The sequence below is a fragment of the Salmo salar genome, chromosome ssa27 (genome assembly GCF_905237065.1).
Source record: "Salmo salar chromosome ssa27, Ssal_v3.1, whole genome shotgun sequence".
Lineage (NCBI taxonomy): Eukaryota > Metazoa > Chordata > Actinopteri > Salmoniformes > Salmonidae > Salmo > Salmo salar.
Genome location: NC_059468.1, coordinates 36,280,096 through 36,302,151, shown reverse-complemented (window position 1 = coordinate 36,302,151; position 22,056 = coordinate 36,280,096). Strand labels below are relative to the sequence as shown.

The window sequence follows — 22,056 nt, the reverse complement described above, 5'->3', positions numbered from 1 at the left end:
TGAGGCTATATAGTGTTTGTTTACGTTGACTTTGTTTAAAAACATTGGAGTAAAACAAGCTTATATTTTGGGGGTTCTGATGGGGTACGACAGTTGAACTAAGCTCATGAAGCATTTCTAAGTTATATTCTTAAAGAATCAATGGGTGCATATGATACATTTATCAAAAATGCATGTAGCAATTGCAGATTGCCCTTTAAGGTTTTGTTCATACCTATCCAAGCTGGGTTGTCTGTGGTTGGAAAGGTGTGTAGAAGCCTTTAAGCTATTAAAATCACATGTTGTGGTCCTATCAAAACAGAATTAGGCAGGATTCAATCCAAGTGGTGTTGTAGAGCGTTGTCAACAAGGCAGTATAAAGGAAATGTCCCCGTGTTTGTTGAGATCGCATTCGGGGTAAGCGCTGCAGATACCTTAAAATGTCAATCACTCTATAACGCACCTCAGGTTGAATCCCAGCATTACTATAGTTATAAAAACAAGGCCATTTCACATATTCTGTATATTGTGAGAATCCATGTCATAAACAGCAAGATTCACAAACCTTTAAATATATTTTTGTTTTATTTAAAATGTTTGCATAAACACTGAAATGATTAATTGACTGTATCCCATACCACAATTCTATGTACACTGAAGAAAATAAGAAACTAAAGCTCACAGCAGGGAACTAAACCTGTCACAAATCAATGATCTGGAATTATACACTGTTCTCTCATTGCTGCACACAAGTAGATTTTAAAAATGTTTTATTTTCTATTATTATTTATTAGATAGTGGCAAATCACAATGTCTTTCTACTCTTCTACTTCTGACTGTAAATATTTGTATTTTATTTTTAGACTTTAGATATATTTGTGTATGTTTTTGTACTACTTAAAATGTATTTTTATCATAAAAAAAAATGCATATGTTGTTCTGCTCAGAACATTACAACTGGAATCTGCATAAGGTGAAACAGCACCACTGTTATTGTTGTTGTTTTGTTGAAGAAAGAGGAGAGGAACGTCTGGAAAACAACACATATTCTGCTGATTCTATGTCTGAGGGAAAAAAAACTGTTGGTTGTTTGAAGTAAAATCTTTGTTGTTGTAATGTCTCAAACAGAAGTGGCTGTATCACCAAGTATGGATTCCAGCTTTAATAGTCTTCAAAGAAACAAGACCCATAGGGCATCTACTTCACTAGCGTACTAGCTAGATAGTTAGCTGTGACCCACCACAATGGCACACAGTGCCAATAAAACTCTTTATGCCATAACTCATCTTGATACATAGGCCTCAGAACACTACATCATACATATGTAAATGCATACATTGATTTTTCTATTGTGTTATTGGCTGTACGTTTGTTTATGTGTAACTCTGTTTTGTTGTTTTTGTCGCACTGCTTTATTCATCTTGGCCAGGTTGCAGTTGTAAATGAGAACTTGTTCTCAACTGGCCTACCTGGTTAAATAAAGATGAAATAAAAATACTGTAAGAATATTGTTTCTCAAATACATAACATTTTCCCATCAAATACTTTCAAGAGTCTAGAAATATTATGTTTTTTCCCAAAAGATGCAATTTGCATCAACAATCCATTGCCTCAGGTTTCACGCTATCAGAAGCAATATAAGCAACCTAGGTCCTGAAACACGTGGCAAGAACACATTGGGCAGAGCACATACAGTAGGAAGATCAATGTTTCCCCAAAGTGGAAAACACTGCAAAACCTTTGACACAACACAGATCTTTACATTAGTTTGCAGTTTTTCACAAGAGATTCTTTCAATTGAAAGAAACAAAAATTCCCAGTCCCACCATACCAGAGCAACGAGCCAATCACAGGCCCTGAGACTGCAGGATGAGGATCTCAGCAGCTAATCTCTGTGGGTCCATGAGCTGGGGAAACATGTCCATGACCTTGTCCACCAGACAGCCGTTAAAGATAGCCAGCAGCTTCATCCTGACCTCCTCTCTCTCCCTGCCCTCCCCGTGGGGGTGGGGCTGTGTCCGAGGGAGTAGCCAGTGTCTCTGCTTCTCCACTTGAGCAGTGCTAAGGAGAGTCTGAGGATAAGTCCCGAACGGATCGGACCAGTAGGTCTGCTGTGGAGGGTGGGCCCTGCTCTCCTGTTGGAAGTCATCGGGGTACCTGTACTGATGCTTCCCAACTGGATATATCGGTGCCCCATAGCTGAGGTAATAGGGTGGTCTGTAGGTTATCTTGCCTGGGTGGTAGGTGCTGGCTGGGCCCATGCTGTTATGTGGGCTGTGGGTGTTGTTGTGGGTGCTGGCTGGGCCCCTGCTGCGATGTTGGTATCCTGCGCTGGGGCCCAGTAAAGGCTGAGGAGGATGAGAGCTGCAGCTAGAAGGCAGGTTGCTTGGCAGGGAATAGATTTGTTGTCTCATACTGGGGAGGGACAGGCAGTTCCTGTACCCAGCCTTCCCATAACGGTCACAGTGGTCCCTGGAGGGGTCAGACACCTGGCTCTCGAAGGAGCCAAGACCAGAATCTAGCCGCTCCTGAGAGCCACTGGGCAGGGCCGAGTCCAGGTCTGTCGGGGAGTGAGAGCCACTGGGCATGGCCGAGTCCAGATCGGTCATGAAGTGTCGGTTGGCCTTGTCCTTAGTTGGGAACCTCCGGCTGGAACGATGGCTTCCCTTGATCAGAAGCACATTCTCACTGATGTGGCCTTTCTTCAGGGAGCCATAACTCTGTTCTAGAGGCAGTTTCTGAGCCGTCCTCTCCTCCAGAGAAAGGCCATAGGCAGGTCCAGCACCTGAGGTGGGGTGTTTATGTTCTGATAAAGATAGCTTGGCCTTCTTCCGCAGCTCGTCAGCCAGAGAGCAACGGGATTGGTTGGCTCGTTCCGGGTGGTAGAATTTACACTTCATCCCGTAAGTGCATTTCCTTCCTGGATTCATGAAATGTAAACAAGAGTTCATTAGTACCGTTGAGTTTCAGCACATACAGTACAGTACATTTATTACATCCATTACAGTATTGGTGTCAGTTTGTCAATAATTATTTGCAAATGTCCCCCCACCCATATGTAAGGTCAACCACAGGATGACCCTAGTAGAGTTATGACCTCACCATAAGGGCACGGCTGTTTCCGTGGTAAACGAGGAACCTTCAGTAGAAAGTTCTCCAGGGTGGGACCATGGCGACCCAGAGGGTCATCAGGGGGCATGAACCTGAGATAGGGGGGAGTAGAGTTTAGATTCCCACTACACTGTGGCTAATGTACACTGAACAATAATGCATCATTTGCATAACATCAATTGTGCAGTTATACAGATCTATAAGTATAAAATATGTACAAGTTATACGACCAAGCAATGGCTTATTCATGATATTTGTAGAACTGTAACCATATATTAGCTATTATTTAAAACATGAGTTATCTGTCCACTGTAACCACATATTAGTTAAAACATGAGTTATTTGTCCACTGTGTGTATTTCAAGGTTAATAGTAAGCTACCACAAGACTTACTTGTCATTGACGAAGGAGTACATGAGTAGCCTCTCCTCAATGAAGCGCTTCCAGTCCTGCCTCTCGCCCTGAAGGTCACGGTAGGTGTCGTTGGACACGATGATGCCGGAGGTCTCATGCGCCAGCTTGACGATGAAGCGGTCATCATAGCAGACCACCCGTTTGCCTGCTACCCGCCGCGAAGGGGTGAACACCACGATCTTCTTCCTCTCCAGCTCACGCAAAATGTGTTGATCTTTAGAAACAGAAAAATATTAACATTAGATAATTGATGATTAACTCATTGAATGGTTAAGAATTATTTAAGAGATTAATTATGCATTAACCACCCCTAATCCTGGTCTGTATGTAAAATGATTGTTTCCAGGAAACAGATTTCACACCTTGTTTAGCACACTTTACTTTACCTCACATTCTACCTCTCACATTCTACCTCTCACATTCTACCTCTCACATTCTACCTCTCACATTCTACCTCTCACATTGTCATATTCTGTTGCCAAACTTTTTGGGAACTCGAGCAACTAAGATGCTCTGATAGCGAGCCGGCTATAGCGTGTAGGCTCAACGTTTATATGATATTCGGCACACATGGATAAAGTTTAATTAAGGAGCTTCAGATAAAGTAAAATATTTAAAATATGAGGTTAACTCAATTAAACTCTATCCATCATATTAACGTTGAGCCTACAGGCTCTAACCGGCTCTTGGCAATGGATAAGGCATGAGAAAAATGTATTTAAGAGGTCTTCACGGATCCACCTGTACCCAAATACACAAGACCCGATCCGGGAAGCGAGTGAGTCCGGATCCATAATTTTAAATAATGTAATGGGTCTGGGTCATATCTGATATGATTGCAACAGGCCTCGGGTATGTGTAATTTTAATTGGCTTGTCCGGAAGGACACATACAGATCCGAACGCGAGTGCTGCAACAGAGAGAGAAATTGTATAATTCATGCTACTGCTCTTTGCTTTTCACAGGAGTGGCGCGTGTAGCTTGTTGTTGGCCAATCATAAGTCATCAAAGCGGCAATTAGCTACAGTCATAGAGCCTCCATGTGGGGCAAAAGTTAGGAGATAACTAATCAATGGAAGACGGAATTAAAATGACAGAATTAAAAACAGGCTACAACGACCAAGAGCCAACAGGTAGACTGCTACTTTACATTCTGAATGGAGTTGCAACTGTGTAGGATGAGAAAGAGCATTCTGCCTCAATTAGCCTAGCTAGCTAGCTTAACTAGCTTCTCCCAGTTTGATGCAGTCAAGACAGGTACTACGTAATCATATTGCATGATATAGAACCTAGCTATGGCAGCTATTAGTCTACTATAACGCGAGTCGACTTGGTTGGTTGCTGCTTCTCGTCTCTCCCTCCCTCCTCCCTGTTCCCATGTCACTTGCTGACACTCACAGTAGCCTATACACACAGCACTGCCAGAGGCTCTCTCCTCCTCTCCCTCACAGTAGCCTATACACACAGCACTGCCAGAGGCTCTCTACCTCCTCTCCCTCACAGTAGCCTATACACACAGCACTGCCAGAGGCTCTCTCCTCCTCTCCCTCACAGTAGCCTATACACACAGCACTGCCAGAGGCTCTCTCCTCCTCTCCCTCACAGTAGCCTATACACACAGCACTGCCAGAGGCGCTCTCCTCCTCTCCCTCACAGTAGCCTATACACACAGCACTGCCAGAGGCTCTCTCCTCCTCTCCCTCACAGTAGCCTATACACACAGCACTGCCAGAGGCTCTCTCCTCCTCTCCCTCACAGTAGCCTATACACACAGCACTGCCAGAGGCTCTCTCCTCCTCTCCCTCACAGTAGCCTATACACACAGCACTGCCAGAGGCCCTCTCCTCCTCTCCCTCACAGTAGCCTATACACACAGCACTGCCAGAGGCTCTCTCCTCCTCTCCCTCACGCTTTTAGTAGCTTATAAAATGACTCGTCTGCTTCCCTCACTTGAATCGGGTCTGGATCCGATCTGGTCTATACAGAACGGGTCCAGTTATCATCGGGCCCGTTTGGAATGGGTTTCTATATTTACAAAAAATGGGGATGCCCCAGGCCCATTTAGGAATGGGTACAACTTTTTGGACCAGTGAAGGCCTAGTGGTTAGAGCGTTGGACTAGTAACCGAAAGGTTGCAAGATCGAATCCCCGAGCTGACAAGGTACACATCTGTCGTTCTGCCCCTGAACAAGGCAGTTAACCCACTGTTCCAAGGCCGTCATTGGAACTAAGAATTTGTTCTTAACTGACTTGCCTAGTTAAATTAAGGTAAAATAAAAAATAATTGACAGTAACTAGGTCAGCCAAGCTCATCATGAGAAGACAGTTTTTACATGCAGGAAGTGATAAATGCGCTGATGAAAGTCCCTAGTTTAAATCAGCTGAACGAGAGAGACGTAGTGAAACAGAAATATCAGTGTTGGGTTTTCCCCTCCTGCTCTCCACTGCTCTCACTTCCCAGAGTTGTGGAGTTGCATCACTTTGACCCCTGATCTGATCTCAAGTTCAGCAACAGGCAAAAGCCGAACAAGTCCATATGCCAAACTGTTTCTTGCTCACACATGACCAAAGAGACACGCTCTCTACTCAAACATTGTGCTTGTATGCATATTTCTTGAAGTCAACATATTTTTTATAAAAAAATGTTAACCTTTATTTAACTAGGCAAGTCAGTTAAGAACAAATTCTTATTTTCAATGACGGCCTAGGAACAGTGGGTTAACTGCCTTGTTCAGGGGCAGAACGACAGATTCTGATATCACATAATGTATTACATATTAGAAACTAGGTGGTTCGAGCCCTGAATGCTGATTGGCTGAAAGCCATGGTATATTAGACTATATACCACGGGTATGACAAAACATGTATTTTTACTCTTCTAATTACGTTAACCAATTAACCCGTTTATAATAGCAATAAGGCACCTTGGGTTTAGTGGTATATGGCCAATATACAACTCCGCGATGCGTTGTGAAGAAGAGCCCTAAGTGTGGTATATTGGCCATATACCACACCCCTTCATGCGTTATTGCTTAAATATACTCTATATGCCATCTCTGATTAAAATAACATAGAAACTCAATGTTCCATTGTGTCTAAAACAAATGTCCGCCCAACTTTATCCCACTGGGCAAAAACAGGTTGAATCAACATTGTTTCCACGTCAATTCAACAAAATAATTTATGTGAGGATGTTGAATCGACATGGAAAACTGATCAAATTTGCAAAAAGTCATCTTTTTTTATTTTACCCAACTTCAAACCCAAATCCAATGACATGGTGACATTTTTTGTCGATTTCACGATAAATTCACGTTAGTTGAAAACTCAACCAAATCAAAACTAAAGGTTGAAATGACGTCTGTGCCCAGTGGGTTGGCTTGAGGAGGAAACTGTATTCAATACAATGAGGGCTGTTGTGTGATACAGAGAAGACTGTATATCATGCAATGAGGGCTGACATCGGGCCTCGTGCCGGGCAGTGTATTCCCGACATCTTACCTCTGATGAGGACATCTGGTCTAGGCTGCTCCTTCCTCCATGACGGAACAAACACGGTGATATCAGTATGACCTCTGTCCAGGAAGAAGTTTACCGCCAGCTGGATTCCCAGGCAGGAAAACATTTCCTTGTTCCCGTGGCTACAACAGAAAGGCAATATAAATAAACATGGTTGAGCAACCAAGCCAATACCGTTCACAATGACTTACCTGTGTGGTAAGGGTAAGGAAATATTCCTCCTACGCTAACTCATTGGCTTGCGTCCCAATTGGCACCCTTTGGGCCCTAGTCAAAAGAAGCGTGCACTTTATAAGGAGAGGGTGCCATTTGGAACGCACCCTGTACCTGGAGAGGGTGGGCCCGCGATTACTACAACAGTTATTTCTCAGGTGAAAGCACTTAGCTACATGTACACACAATATCACAGCATTTGCAATGCAAATGTTGTAACTGTGTATACACAAATCAAATGGTCCCTGTTCTCACAGTAGACCACCTACCAACTAGGTACAGTAGGACTATTACTAGAATCTAGACCAGGGATCATCAACTAGATTCAGCTGAGTGGATGGTCAGAGGGGGCCAGAACATAATTACTAATCATTTGTGCACCGCGAATTGACTGCAAGAAGCCCAAACAGATATAATATTTGACTAAAACATAATAATTCAAACCTTGCTTACATTTGTATACGATCATATATCTCTATTATGCGTGGGAATACTTTGAAACACATTTCCAAAATTAAAATCACTTGGAGCTAATTTGCTGGTGCATGTCCAGCAGGGCAGGCAGGGCATAAAATGCAGTCAGGCCTGTTCCTGTTGCACTGTGCACTGATTTGCATGCTCAAATTTGCATGTCAGAGCAATGAGGGAGAGACATGCCTGTACGAATGTTGTATCAAAGTGGGCAGAAGGCCAAAGGAGACAGAGGAGCAGCAGAAGGGGGAGTGACGGGGTTGTGGGAGAAAAGGTTGAGGCTTCCCCCAGGCTAACAGTGACACCTGACTGAGTGGCTGGTGGAGTGTTGAGTGCTGAAACCAGACATATAAAAGCAGGGCTGAAACCATAGACATAAAAGCAGGGCTGAAACATTTTAGTCATTTAACAGACGCTCTTATCCAGAGCAACTTACAGTAGTGAATGCATCCATTTCATTTCATGATTTTTTTTTTGTACAGACCCCCCGTGGGAATCGAACACAGAACCCTGGCGTTGCACACACCATGCTTGCGTTGCAAACACCATGCTCTACCAACTGAGCCACAGGGAAGGCCATGAACATAAAAGCAGGGCTGAAACCATAGACATAAAAGCAGGGCTAAAACAGTGTTACCATTCCTGACTTCTAGCTAGATCCTAATTATGATGGGTTAGGGCTGGAGTTTAGCTAGATCCTAATTATGAGGGGTTAGAGTAAGAGTTAGCTAGATCCTAATTATGAGGGGTTAGGGTAGGAGTTAGCTAGATCCTAATTATGAGGGGTTAGGGCTGGAGTTTAACTAGATCCTAATTATGAGGGGTTAGGGCTGGAGTTTAACTAGATCCTAATTATGAGGGGTTAGGGCTGGAGTTTAGCTAGATCCTAATTATGAGGGGTTAGGGTAGGAGTTAGCTAGATCCTAATTATGAGGGGTTAGGGCTGGAGTTTAGCTAGATCCTAGTTATGAGGGGTTAGGGTAGGAGTTTAGCTAGATCCTAATTATGAGGGGTTAGGGTAGGAGTTAGCTAGATCCTAATTATGAGGGGTTAGGGTAGGAGTTTAGCTAGATCCTAATTATGAGGGGTTAGGGTAGGAGTTTAGCTAGATCCTAATTATGAGGGGTTAGGGCTGGAGTTTAACTAGATCCTAATTATGAGGGGTTAGGGTAGGAGTTTAGCTAGATCCTAATTATGAGGGGTTAGGGCTGGAGTTAACTAGATCCTAATTATGATGGGTTAGGGTAGGAGTTTAGCTAGATCCTAATTATGATGGGTTAGGGCTGGAGTTTAGCTAGATCCTAATTATGAGGGGTTAGGGCTGGAGTTTAGCTAGATCCTAATTATGAGGGGTTAGGGCTGGAGTTTAGCTAGATCCTAATTATGAGGGGTTAGGGCTGGAGTTTAGCTAGATCCTAATTATGAGTGGTTAGGGTAGGAGTTTATCTAGAGAAGTAATCATGAGGGGTAAGGGTAGTATTTTATCTAGAGAAGTAATTATGAGGGGTTATGGTAGGAGTTTATCTAGAGTAGTATGGGTAGAAGTTTAGCACAATAAGGAAATGATCTGTTCTTGAAGACAGGGAATTCTTCTGGCACAGCACCTTTTTTACGGGCTTTCTGCCAAACCACAAGCTCCTAGAAACACTTAACTACAACTACTGGAGAGAGATATGATGAAGGCTGGTCCAACCTGTATCTACCTTTTTCCCATGAACATAATCTGTTTTATATAATTGTTATATAACTAGGCAAGTCAGTTAAAAACTAATTCTTATTTACAATGACGGCCAAACCCGGAAGATGCTGGGCGAATTGTGTGGCGCCACATGGGACTCCCAATCACGGGCAGTTGTGATACAGTCATGTAATCGAACCAGGGTCTAGTAGTGACACCTCTAGCACTGAGATACAGTACCGTAGACCACTGCGCCACTCTGGAGCCCGTTAAAGGCAGTATACCTTTCATATCAATACTAAATCATTTCTGGGTAACAATTAAGTACCTTACTGTGATAGTTTTCCAATAAAATGGACACACATTTATTGATAAAAAACTATTTCTCAAGCAAGAATTTTGCTAGCAATGTCTGGGAGTGGTGAGTGGGGAGGGGGAAAAAACTCTGTGCTCACCTCATAGCCACGTTGCTCCCATCGATCACTATGGGTCTCAGGGCATCTCCCTCCTCACTGGGTACATCGCCCTGGCTGGGTGGAGGGGTGAGGGGCAGGTTACTGAGGGTCTCCCCTCGGGCCACCAGGATAGACATGGTAGATGGGGCTCCCTCCTTCTCCCTCTCCTTCTCAATCCCTTCTGGGCTGGCTCCCGTCCGCACCAGCTCCCCCAGAACCCTGTTAGTGTCTGTGTTCAGGCCAAACTTCTGCAGCACGGTCCAGACCTGTGCTGGGGAGTAACCCAGTTTACGGTAGAAGTCCAGCTGAGCCTCTCCAGGTTCTGCGGGGGTCTTGCCGCTCTCCTCCGGGGCAGAGCAGTGGGTACCACTAGGGTGCATTCTCTCACAGATGGGACAGGGTGGATGATGATGATTGTGAAGGGCAGGCAGAGTGGACAGCCATCCAACTGTGTCGTGTGGCTCTGTGGGGCTCAGACGGGCTGTGTGGGAGAACTCTTTCCATGGCAAGACATCTTTGACCGGACTCAGCGTTGAGATAGCACCAATCTTCATCTCTCTCTCTCTCTCTCTCTCTCTCTCTCTCTCTTTCAGGCAGGTCTCATATAGGACACCTGTTTAAAAAAAGATGTCATCATTGTTGTGGGTTTGTGATAGGGCTATTTAAAGTTTGAGGTTTCCCCGAAAACCTGTCATAATACTAAGAAAATGGTTGAAAATTAACACACATCAGCTCTACAATACATACACCAGGAGACTACGATCCAGCTTGTCATTTAAGTTATCACCACTACAATCATTTTCTTCCTGTCTGAAAACAGATCACATCTTACTTTAGTAGCACAGAACTTTCTGATAACTACTTTATTGAGGGAAAATGTGCTTGTTATGCCTGTGATATGCGGTTGTCTCACCGAACTGTAAGTAGCTCTAGATGAGAGCGTCTGCTAAACTACTCAAATGTAAATGGAATGTCAGTACTCACGTTGAGTTTGCAAAGCTGTCATCAAGGCAAAGGGTGGCTACTTTGAAGATGCTCAAATATAAAATATAGTTTGATTTGTTTAACACTTGTTTGGTTACTACATGATTCCATATGTGTTATTTCATAGTTTTGATGTCTTCACTATTGTATGAAATAGTAAAAATAAAGAAAAACCCTTGAATGAGTAGGTTCTAAAACTTTTGACTGGTACTGTATATATTTAATTATTTTGGAACTCAGTCGGGGTCCTGACTTACTATTGAGATTAAGAATAGGGCAATTCCAACGTGTCTGCAGAAAGAATGGGGTATCAGCTATGACATGACACAGACTTTGAAAACATCTATTTTGCTTATTCCACGAGAGTGAGGTGGATTTACACCCAGTAACAGAATTGCAGTAACGTAAGTTCATCATTGGTCCCTGATCTGTACTACACAGAAATACATAACTATGGATATTAATGTCATTCTCTTCATGGTGATGTACCTATTACACAAAGGTATAAATATGCATTATCCTCCTTTGCATATTTGGGTATTATTCTAGACACTGGCTATTATTTTAATGAGCTCTGCCCCCAAAAAGACCACATTTCCTTGGTCCGGACCGTACCAAATCTGAACCGGACCGTACCAAATCTGAACCAATCATATACATCTATGTTTCACAAGTTTAGACATCAAAGTACAGCACAGTAAAGCTCTGTACAGTACAGTAAAGCTCTAGAGTAATGAACAGTATAGTAAAGTAGATTTCCGTGTTGAGTATAGTCAAGTACAGTCGAGTACAGTAAAGTTCAGTGTTGAGTACAGTTCAGTACAGTTAGTTCAGTGTTGAGTACAGTCGAGTCGAGTACATTACAGTAGAGTATATTTCAGTACAGTACATTACATTATAGTGTACTCAACTCTAGTGTACTCTACTGTAATGTGCTGTACTGTGCTGTACTGTAATGTGCTGTACTGTAATGTAATGTGCTGTACTGTAATGTGCTGTACTGTACTGTAATGTGCTGTACTGTACTGTACTGTACTGTAATGTGCTGTACTGTAATGTGCTGTGCTGTAATGTGCTGTACTGTACTGTGCTGTACTGTAATGTGCTGTACTGTAATGTGCTGTACTGTACTGTGCTGTACTGTAATGTGCTGTACTGTAATGTGCTGTACTGTACTGTAATGTGCTGTGCTGTAATGTGCTGTACTGTACTGTGCTGTACTGTAATGTGCTGTACTGTAATGTGCTGTACTGTACTGTGCTGTACTGTAATGTGCTGTACTGTAATGTGCTGTACTGTAATGTGCTGTACTGTACTGTAATGTGCTGTACTGTACTGTACTGTAATGTGCTGTGCTGTAATGTAATGTGCTGTAATGTAATGTGCTGTACTGTACTGTAATGTGCTGTGCTGTACTAATGCTGTCCAACATTGTGAACCCAACTGTGGTTTGTAACTACTATGATTTCCCATTGTAGCCAATTCAATTGCAGAAATTGTTCTACCAGTTTCAGAAATCCCGTGAATTGAGTTTTAATCACTTAATTCATAAACAAAATGTACATCAGTAAAAACACTATAACAAATTGATAGGTCTACCTTTACTTGTTACTTCTGTGAACTTTCATTATCTTCCCTCCTCATGAGGGAGAGAAATTATAAAATATCTTATAAGATCTGGGGGTTTTTGGTAACGGAATTTCAAGGTACAAGGAAATGTTTCTTAAAGGCGTAAACAATTCTCCAAACTATAAGTGTTGATATTAGTTGGCAGGGATCTTTACTTCAACATTATTGTGTTTTGATGTATTTCTAATACTGTTTAAAACTTTTTCTGGTAGATATTTTCTAAGACCCCTTTTCCATCAGTTTGACCAGAAATCTAAGCTTTATTTTATTCCTGTACTGTATAATCTCTAATCTCTAATTTTCTAAAACCCCCTTTCCATCAGTTTGACCAGAAATCAAAGCTTTAGCTTATTCCTGTACTGTACAGCTGTTATAATCTCCACCCGGCACAGCCAGAAGAGGACTGGCCACCCCTCATAGCCTGGTTCCTCTCTAGGTTTCTTCCTAGGTTTTGGCCTTTCTAGGGAGTTTTTCCTAGCCACCGTGCTTCTACACCTGCATTGCTCGCTGTTTGGGGTTTTAGGCTGGGTTTCTGTATAGCACTTTGAGATATCAGCTGATGTAAGAAGGGCTATATAAAAACATTTGATCTGATTTGATTCCTCATTTTTAGGATGGAAAATAGTTGAAAAATGTATTGATGGTTTAATAAATAAAAATAGACTCTTTAATTTCATTTGAGACCCAATTTTACACGCTCCTATAAACTTCCGTGCTGGTGCTCATGGGTCCTTTTACATAGAAATGACCAATATTACAATATACCAAGTGCAATTTCGAGATGTAGTTGTGCATCAGCCATTTTTAAACTTGTAGTATTCATGGCCGAACAAAGACCGGGCACGGGGGCCCAGACCTCCAGAGGGCCTCCATTCTCACTCAGATATCATATTAACATGGCATTAGTCATGGCAAAATGGATAGAATTGCAGGAAATTAGCTGTAAAATTCAACAAAAATGTCTCTCCACCCCACGGCAATATGTTTTGAATTGCAGTCTCTAGAATTTTTTGCCACGAGGTGGGGGGGCCCCCCAACCAAATCTTGCCTATGGCCCCCAATAATATAATACATGTAATTTAGCTGACGCTTTTATCCAAAGCGACTTAAAGTCATGCATGCACACATTTTACATACAGGTGGTTGCGGGAAACAAACCCACTATCCTGGCATTGCAAGCACCAAGTGCTACCAACTAAGCTACAGAGGACCACTAGTTTAACAGCCCTTAGGCTGGGGGTCGCCAATTACAGTCATCTTTTCTTCACCTTTATTTAACCAGGTGGCCAGTTGAGAACAAGTTCTCATTTACAACTGTGACCTGGCCAAGATAAAGCAAAGCAGTGCGACACAAACACACAGAGTTACACATGGAATAAACAAAACTGTATATATTCAGCCGTGGGCCGATTCTGTGACATAGATATAAGTATATTGTTCACTGCAAATTGACCGCAAGAATCCCAAACAGATACAGTATTTGACCAAAACATAATCAATTTAAAACTTGATTATATTGGGATATGATCACATATGCCTTTCTATATATGCGTGGGATTTCCTCAATTAAAATCCCTTTGAGCTAATATCGTAGTGATTTTACAGTCGTTTATGTCCAACAACGAAACATAAAAATCAGCCATGCGTCACCTATTGGGGAACCCTGCCCTACGTTACTCTAGATGAGGCGGCAGGTAGCCTAGTGGTTAGAGCGTTGGACTAGTAACCGAAAGGTTTTTTGAATTTGTTCTTAACTGACTTGCCAAGTTAAATAAAAAAAATGATCAGGATAAGTAAAGTTAGTCTTAATTTGATCACCCTGTTGCAGGAGAACTTTCCTGCAATGTAGGACATTTTAAACTTGTAGTGTATTTGAGATTTAAAAAGGTTTCTGAAGTTTGTAATTTCCACTTTGAAATTTCCGAATTGATTTGTCCTTACGAAAAATGTATCAACCCCAACAAAAAAATGGCCATTAATTACAAACCACATACAAATTCAAATGTACTGTTACTGAAGGATTGTTTTCCTGCTGTAGCAAACTGGCTCAAATTAAGATCCTACATCTGTACCTTTTTAACTCTTGATGACAAGTGCTCCTGTCTGTCAGTATCATCGAATGCGACCTAACAGCATGGTCTCATAGACTAGATGTAGCATAGTAAATGTAAATCAGGGACACTCAAATATTACGATATGTTATGTTTGGTATGGTTACATACTGTAAGACAGATGGCTACCTAAGGCGAAAAGGTTGGGGGGGATGAGCGCCCGTATAACGCAAACGTTTGAATCTCATCACGGACAACTTTGGAATTGTAGCTAATTAGCAACTCTTCAACTATCTGTTAGCTGACCCTTTCCATGACCTTAAACCTTCTAACTCCTCAACTTAACCCTAACGTTAGCCAGCTAGCTAGTATTCGTAACATGTCATACGTTTTCAAAAGTATAACATAACATTATAACGTTTAGAAAATTCGTTACATATTGTAAGTTTTGCAAATTCGTTACATTTACATTTAAGTCATTTAGCAGACGCTCTATGGGGGGGGGGGGGGATTACTTTATCCTATCCCAGGTATTCCTTACATATAATACGATTTGTAATTCGTAACATATCATACAGAATGGGTGATGGACATCGACAAATTAATACATACAGTACCATACGAAACCTATCGTGTCTAGGATTTACATACAGAATAATACGAAAAGCTTTGAGACAAAACATGTGTATATTATCTATAATCTATTATATTCCTTTACTGTGACTTTACAGCAACGTAACTTCGGGCAGAAAATACAAGTACTGTATGTTGTTCATCTTGTGCTATTTAACCAGGCAAGTCAGTTAAGAACAAATTCTTATTTATGACGGCCTAGGAACAATGTGTTAACTGCCTTATTCAGGGGAAGAACAGATTTATACCTTGTCAGCTCGGGGATTTGATCAACCAACCTTTCGGTTACTGGCCCACCGCTCTAACCACTAGAGTACCTAACAGCTACTAATAGGCTATGCTCCTGTTTAATGGATAACATTATTTATTGGGTAGTCGTGTGTTTCCCTAACAGGGGATTTAAATGCCTGAAAGTGAAACGTCATTTTTCCCCACCTAAAGTTATGAGGTCCAAAAGGCAACGTACAGTAGGCCTGGGAATGACCCGTTGGTTTACTGTATCAATAGCCTAAATGTATATTGTCGACCACTCGAGTATTTACATTTACATTTACATTTAAGTCATTTAGCAGAATTTAAAGGAAATTAAATCAATTGCCGGTGTTCATTCCCAGAAATGTGTCGACGAGATGTTAAATGTAGCCTATGAGTATCAACCCGAGTTATCCTTCTTTGATTTGTTACGCAATTTAGTCCGTTTCGGAAAACCTTAACATATAGTCTAACTTCCTGAACTTTTGACACCGTAATCAGTCAACATGTTGCCAAATAAGAAACAAAGTTAAGCCGTCAATGTAGTTACTTACCAGTAATTTATAGCTCAACAGTTTCGCGATGTAATGTAATGTTGGTGCTGCTATCCATGTGAAATGTCTCTCTCTTTGAGCAGTGTCAGTGTGGACACTCCGCTACACACGCAAATATGACGTCACAACTCCGCACAAGGAAACAGAGGGGGTTTCCCGTCTTCCTTTCTTGATGTAAGCAAACAGGACAACAACAGTTGATCATAAATCTGGGTAAAGTCAATTTATATGACGGCCTATGTCGGCCAAACCCGGGCGCCGCTATATGGAACTTTCAATCACGGACAGATGTGATACAGCCTGAATTCGAACCAGGTACAATAGTGACGCCTCTTAGCACGGAGATGCAGTATCTTAGACCGCTGCGCCATTCGGTGACCGGAATCAGTAATTGACCAGCAAACTAAACAGTTTTTTTCCAAAACCTTCTCCAAACAAGTTTCAAGTGCAACTATATTATTATCGACTGATAGACCATGGTATGATAGCCTCTGGCAGAAATCAATGCTCCTACTGCCAAGTCTACTGAATACAATATTTGTGTGGTCTAGGGCCTAGGATTGTACCATAAAACATTTGTATTTTGTTTTAATGACATTTTTGAGCCACATCATATAGTTCGTAGTGAATCAGCAGTTTCTTATTTTCTGTATAGATTTCTGCCAATGCATGGATCTTCCTTTCTAAGTGTTGTTTATGGTGTCAAGGGAAAAAAGGCTGGTAATCTTGGTGAGCTTTACACTGTCATGAATACTATTATAGTGCACTGTCTATTATCTACCGTCTATAGCCCACTGTACGGTCCACAATCCCCCAAAAAAAGGAAGTATGCATTTGAGATTCCATTGACAAAGCTGGAAAATAACTACTCTAGATTTTATTACACCATAAAAGGAGAATAAAGGCCAACTCATTGTTTGTAGAAACTTTGACCCAGCCCAGCCAGCCCATGTTGACCAGACAGAGAAGTCACCTGTGTGGTCTGATGACCTATGTGACAGAACAATACACCCTTTATCTGCACTGTATGCCTAAAGCTCTTACCTGACTTCATCATGTAGGCATGTGTCTTAGTTGTTTTTCATGTTCCACTCTCCAGAGCACTCAGAAACTCCTGTTATTGTAACGGCCGTCGTCAGAACGAGACCAAGGTGCAGCGGAGGATGTGTTCATCATAAAGGATTTAATGAATCGCATGAACACTATAAAATAAACAAAACGACCAGCAACAGTTCTGTCCGGTTACACACTAAACAGAAAACAATCACCCACAAAAACCCAAAGGAAAACCAAGCTACTTATGTGTGACTCCCAATCAGCAACAACGAACTATGCCTGATTGGGAGCCACACACGGCCCAAAACAAAGAAATACAAAAACATAGAAAAATGAACATAGAACGCCCACCCAATGTAACACCCTGGCCTAACCAAAATAAAGAACAAAAAACCCCTCTCTATGGCCAGGGCGTTACAGTTATGCAGTACCTGATTATTGCATCGGCTGTTTTCTTATGGATGATAATGTATGCATTACAATGAATAATATCTGTCTGTCTGCTGGAAATATCTAATTGTTTTTGACTTACCTTTCAAGATAAACTTTTAGAAACTCTGCTGTATGACGTTTTTTTAAACTTATTTTCTGTTTCAACACAGAAAGCGATTATAAACCCCAAATCTTTGAATAGATACATTTCAAGAGGAAGGATCTGGTCATCTTGAAGACAACATTAATTTATAGTTTTATTTCCAGTAGTACTGTTACATTTAACCCTCTAGGAGTTACTGACTGTGGGTTTAGTTATGAGTTAGAAGTTGCAATATTCTTTGGGTGGGGAACAAATCATCAAAGAGTCCCAAGTGCAGATGTGTTAATTTACTAGTAACCATCACATTTTCAACTGCAAGCTAGTGTAACATTTGTCTTCTCTATTAAACATGCAATTGCAATTGTACTCGAAACATCAGACTGTGTATTGGAATGACAGTGTTGCTGCCAGCAGAGGGGGAACTCGCTTTTACTGGTTGCTTCTCACGCTCTCACTCAAGCAACTCTAGCTCTCGCTCTAGCCTAGTCAGTTCAGTTGATGAAGATGTACATGAAGAAATCTTTATTTCAAATGTTATTGAGGTGAAATGTACATGTAATATTGAAGAAGAGAGCCAACGGTAATTGTAATGTACATAAAGAAGCACCAGATATATTGTATATCACGTGTCAAACTCATTCCATGGACAGCCGAGTGTCTGCGGGTTTTTGCTCCTCCCTTGTACTTAATTGATAAAATAAGGTCAATAATTAGTAAGGAACTCCCCTCCACTGGTTGTCTAACCTGCAGACTCTAGGCCCTCTGTGGAATGACTTTGACACCTCTGCTGTGTATTGTTTCAAACTGTATTAGAAGTGTGGAACTCTCTTCTCACAACACATCAACGACACTCTATTTAGCTGCCTCTTACCATGGCCTCAGAACACAATGGAAGTCTAGACAAATACATGTTTGGAAGATTGTATATATTTTTGGGGGGTTTGGGCACAGGTCTGAGTTTCATTGGACAATAACTGAATTGTATGTTAATACTTATATGTTAGTCTTATGTATCTTATGACATTTCTTCTTCTTCTTCCTAGGTTTTTCCTTAGGTTTTTCAGGCTCCCGTGGAGGTTCAGGCACCCCAGGCTCTGTTGGTTCAGGTGCTGGCACCCCAGGCTCTACTGGCTCAGGCTCTGCTTGTTCAGGCTCTACTGATTCAGGCTCCCTTGAAGGTTCAGAATCTACTGGTACAGGCTCTGCTGGTTCATGCTCTTCTACTGGCTCAGGCTCTGCTGGTTCAGGCTCTTCAGGCTCTGCTGGTTCAGGCTCTACTGGCTCAGGCTCTGCTGGTTCAGGCTCTACTGGTTCAGGCTCCCTTGAAGGTTCAGAATCTACTGGTACAGGCTCTGCTGGTTCATGCTCTTCTACTGGCTCAGGCTCTGTTGGTTCAGGCTCTTCAGGCTCTGCTGGTTCAGGTTCTCCTGGTTCAGGTTCTTCATGCTCTGCTGGTTCAGGCTCTGCTGGTCCGAGCTCTACAGGTTCAGGCTCTGCATGCTCAGGCGCTGCTGGTTCAGGCACTACTGGCTCAGGCGCTGATGGTTCAGGCTCTACTGGTACAGGCTCTGCTGGTTCAGGCTCTACTGATTCAGGCTCTGGTGTCTCAGGCTTTGCTGGCTCAGGCTCTGCTGGTTCAGGCTGTACTGGTTCAGGCTCTGCTGGTTCAGGCTGTACTGGTTCAGGTTCTGCGGGTTCAGGCTCTGCTGGTTCAGGCTCTGCTGGTTCGGGCTCTACTCGTTCAGGCTCTCCTGAAGGTTCAGAATCTACTGCTACAGGCTCTGCTGGCTCAGGCTCTGCTGGTTCAGGCTGTACTGGTTCAGGTTCTGCAGGTTCAGGCTCTGCTGGTTCAGGCTCTGCTGGTTCGGGCTCTACTCGTTCAGGCTCTCCTGAAGGTTCAGAATCTACTGGTACAAGATCTGCTGGTTCAGGATCTCCGACTGGCTCAGGCTCTGCTGGTTCAGGTTCTTCAGGCTCTACTGCTTCAGGCTCTACTGGCTCAGGCTCTACTGGTTTAGGCTCTACTGGTTCAGGCTCCCTTGAAGGTTCAGAATCAACTGGTTCAGGCTCTGCTGGTTCATGCTCTGCTACTGGCTCAGGCTCTGCTGGTTCAGGCTCTTCAGGCTCTGCTGGTTCAGGCTCTGCTGGTTCAGGCTCTTCTACTGGCTCAGGCTCTGCTGGTTCAGGCTCTACTGGCTCAGGCTCTGCTGGTTCAGGCTCTACTTGTTCAAGTTCTGCGGGTTCAGGCTCTTCTACTGGCTTAGGCTCTGCTGGTTCAGGCTCTGCCGGTTCAGGCTCTGGTTCAGGCTCTTCTATTGGCTCAGGCTGTGCTGGTTCAGGCTCTGCTGTTTCAGGCTCTGCTGGTTCAGGCTCTTCTACTGGCTCAGGCTCTGCTGGTTCAGGTTTGTCATGCTCTGCTGGTTCAGGCTCTGCTGGTTCAGATGAACCTCTTCCTTGTTGCCTATTTACCTCAATGATGTTCTGGATGAGGTCCGGACTGGGGAAGTCCATGCTGATTACCCCCAAGCAGTTTGGTTTATCAGATCCTGTCTTTAGTTTACCTAAGAGCTTATTGAGCTGATCATTAACCACTCTGGCCACAGTTTTAGGGCCTTTGAAAAAGCCTGTGGCGGATGTGTCAGTCAAGGTAATTGTATGAGCACAATTCTTTTGAGCTTCTTTCAGATGTTTTGTGATCGTTTTCATCTTGTTTTCAATGTCTTTGAACCATCCATCGTAAGTGACGAAAGTGTTATGGTTAAGGGTTCCGACATTGAAATTGGTACTCTGCAGAAAGACGATCTTCCTTCTCACATCTCGCATGTGGGGGACAAACGTCTTTGTCCATATTTTATCTTTGGATTTCTTAATCAAATTCTTGATAGATTCTCCAGCATTCCAGATACTCATCCCTTGCAGTGTCACTCTCAAAAGCACGGTCTCACTGTCATGTTTGCCCAAGAACTCCCACAGAATGTTTAGCACGTCATGGAACTTGGTATGTTTTATATGCCCATCCATGACATCAAGGGTGTTGTGGAAAATACTGGCCTCTATACGTAAATCAAAGTACCGCAATCCTGCTTTCAGCTGGTTCTCCAAGGTCCAAGCCTGACACTGTATAAGAGGTCCACCATGCCGAGTTAGGCTCTCATGAGTTCCGGGAATAGTAACAGCTGAAAGGAGATGGTCATCAGGTATCGATGCCATCCACTTTTCCTTATAAGAGTTTTCATGAAGCGTTGAGTCGTCACTAAAACCTGAACCACAAGCAGTTGTGAAAATCCTGAAAGTGAAGAGACATAAAATCAATCTTCTATCAACCTACAATAATATTATGATAATTTCATTTTCCTTTTTATGGTGAACTATTGAAGCAGATAACTCTTACTTACAAAGAGAGAAGACATAGGCATAGAGGGAAGCCCATGGTTGTAGTATTCCCAATGAAGCCAGTCTGGGGAAAGGAAAGAGTGGATATAAACTCATCTATTTTATTGTATAACAATGACTACATACTAAACTCCTTTACTGTATAACAATGACTACATACTAAACTCTTTTACTGTATAACAATGACTACATACTAAACTCCTTTACTGTAAAACAATGACTACATACTAAACTCTTTTACTGTATAACAATGACTACATACTAAACTCCTTTACTGTAAAACAATGACTACATACTAAACTCCTTTACTGTAAAACAATGACTACATACTAAACTCCTTTACTGTATAATAATGACTACATAATAAACTCCTTTACTGTAAAACAATGACTACATACTAAACTCCTTTACTGTATAACAATGACTACATACTAAACTCATTTACTGTATAATAATGACTACATAATAAACTCCTTTACTGTATAATAATGACTACATACTAAACTCCTTTACTGTATAATAATGACTACATACTAAACTCATTTACTGTATAATAATGACTACATAATAAACTCCTTTACTGTAAAACAATGACTACATTCTAAACTCATTTACTGTATAATAATGACTACATACTAAACTCATTTACTGTATAATAATGACTACATAATAAACTCCTTTACTCTATAATAATGACTACATAATAAACTCCTTTACTGTAAAACAATGACTACATTCTAAACTCATTTACTGTATAATAATGACTACATACTAAACTCATTTACTGTATAATAATGACTACATAATAAACTCCTTTACTCTATAATAATGACTACCTACTAAACTCCTTTACTGTATAATAATGACTACATACTAAACTCATTTACTGTATAATAATGACTACATAATAAACTCCTTTACTGTAAAACAATGACTACATACTAAACTCATTTACTGTATAATAATGACTACATACTAAACTCATTTACTGTATAATAATGACTACATAATAAACTCCTTTACTGTAAAACAATGACTACATACTAAACTCATTTACTGTATAATAATGACTACATAATAAACTTCCAAACCCATGGAATGCAATAGCTAAACTCACATTGTGAGAATT

At 41.8% G+C, this 22,056-nt stretch overlaps 2 protein-coding genes across 2 annotated transcripts; both read right to left on the bottom strand.

The window, feature by feature from the left end:
* Positions 1 to 545: 545 nt before the first annotated feature.
* Positions 546 to 16,094, bottom strand: LOC106589020 (ribonuclease ZC3H12A). Its single transcript, XM_014178659.2, has 6 exons — positions 15,944 to 16,094; positions 9,841 to 10,453; positions 7,006 to 7,145; positions 3,484 to 3,718; positions 3,082 to 3,182; positions 546 to 2,899 (listed from the first exon to the last, which is right to left on the bottom strand). The coding sequence occupies exons 2-6, from the start codon at positions 10,392 to 10,394 to the stop codon at positions 1,827 to 1,829; spliced, it is 2,103 nt and encodes a 700-aa protein (XP_014034134.1). The 5' UTR covers positions 10,395 to 10,453; positions 15,944 to 16,094; the 3' UTR covers positions 546 to 1,826.
* A 1,317-nt stretch (positions 16,095 to 17,411) lies between these two features.
* Positions 17,412 to 20,987, bottom strand: LOC106589003 (cell surface glycoprotein 1-like). Its single transcript, XM_014178621.2, has 2 exons — positions 20,930 to 20,987; positions 17,412 to 20,820 (listed from the first exon to the last, which is right to left on the bottom strand). The coding sequence occupies exons 1-2, from the start codon at positions 20,962 to 20,964 to the stop codon at positions 18,528 to 18,530; spliced, it is 2,328 nt and encodes a 775-aa protein (XP_014034096.2). The 5' UTR covers positions 20,965 to 20,987; the 3' UTR covers positions 17,412 to 18,527.
* Between the last annotated feature and the right edge of the window lie 1,069 nt (positions 20,988 to 22,056).

Coding starts and splice junctions, on each gene's coding strand:
- LOC106589020 (XM_014178659.2), bottom strand. CDS start 10,394: ATGAAGATTGGTGCTATCTCAACGCTGAGTCCGGTCAAAGATGTCTTG. Junction 3,719..7,005: donor ACCAGATGTCCTCATCAGAG/GTAAGATGTCGG, acceptor CTGTTTCTAAAG/ATCAACACATTTTGCGTGAG. Junction 2,900..3,081: donor GAAACAGCCGTGCCCTTATG/GTGAGGTCATAA, acceptor TCATGAATCCAG/GAAGGAAATGCACTTACGGG.
- LOC106589003 (XM_014178621.2), bottom strand. CDS start 20,964: ATGGGCTTCCCTCTATGCCTATGTCTTCTCTCTTT. Junction 20,821..20,929: donor TGCCTATGTCTTCTCTCTTT/GTAAGTAAGAGT, acceptor CTTCACTTTCAG/GATTTTCACAACTGCTTGTG.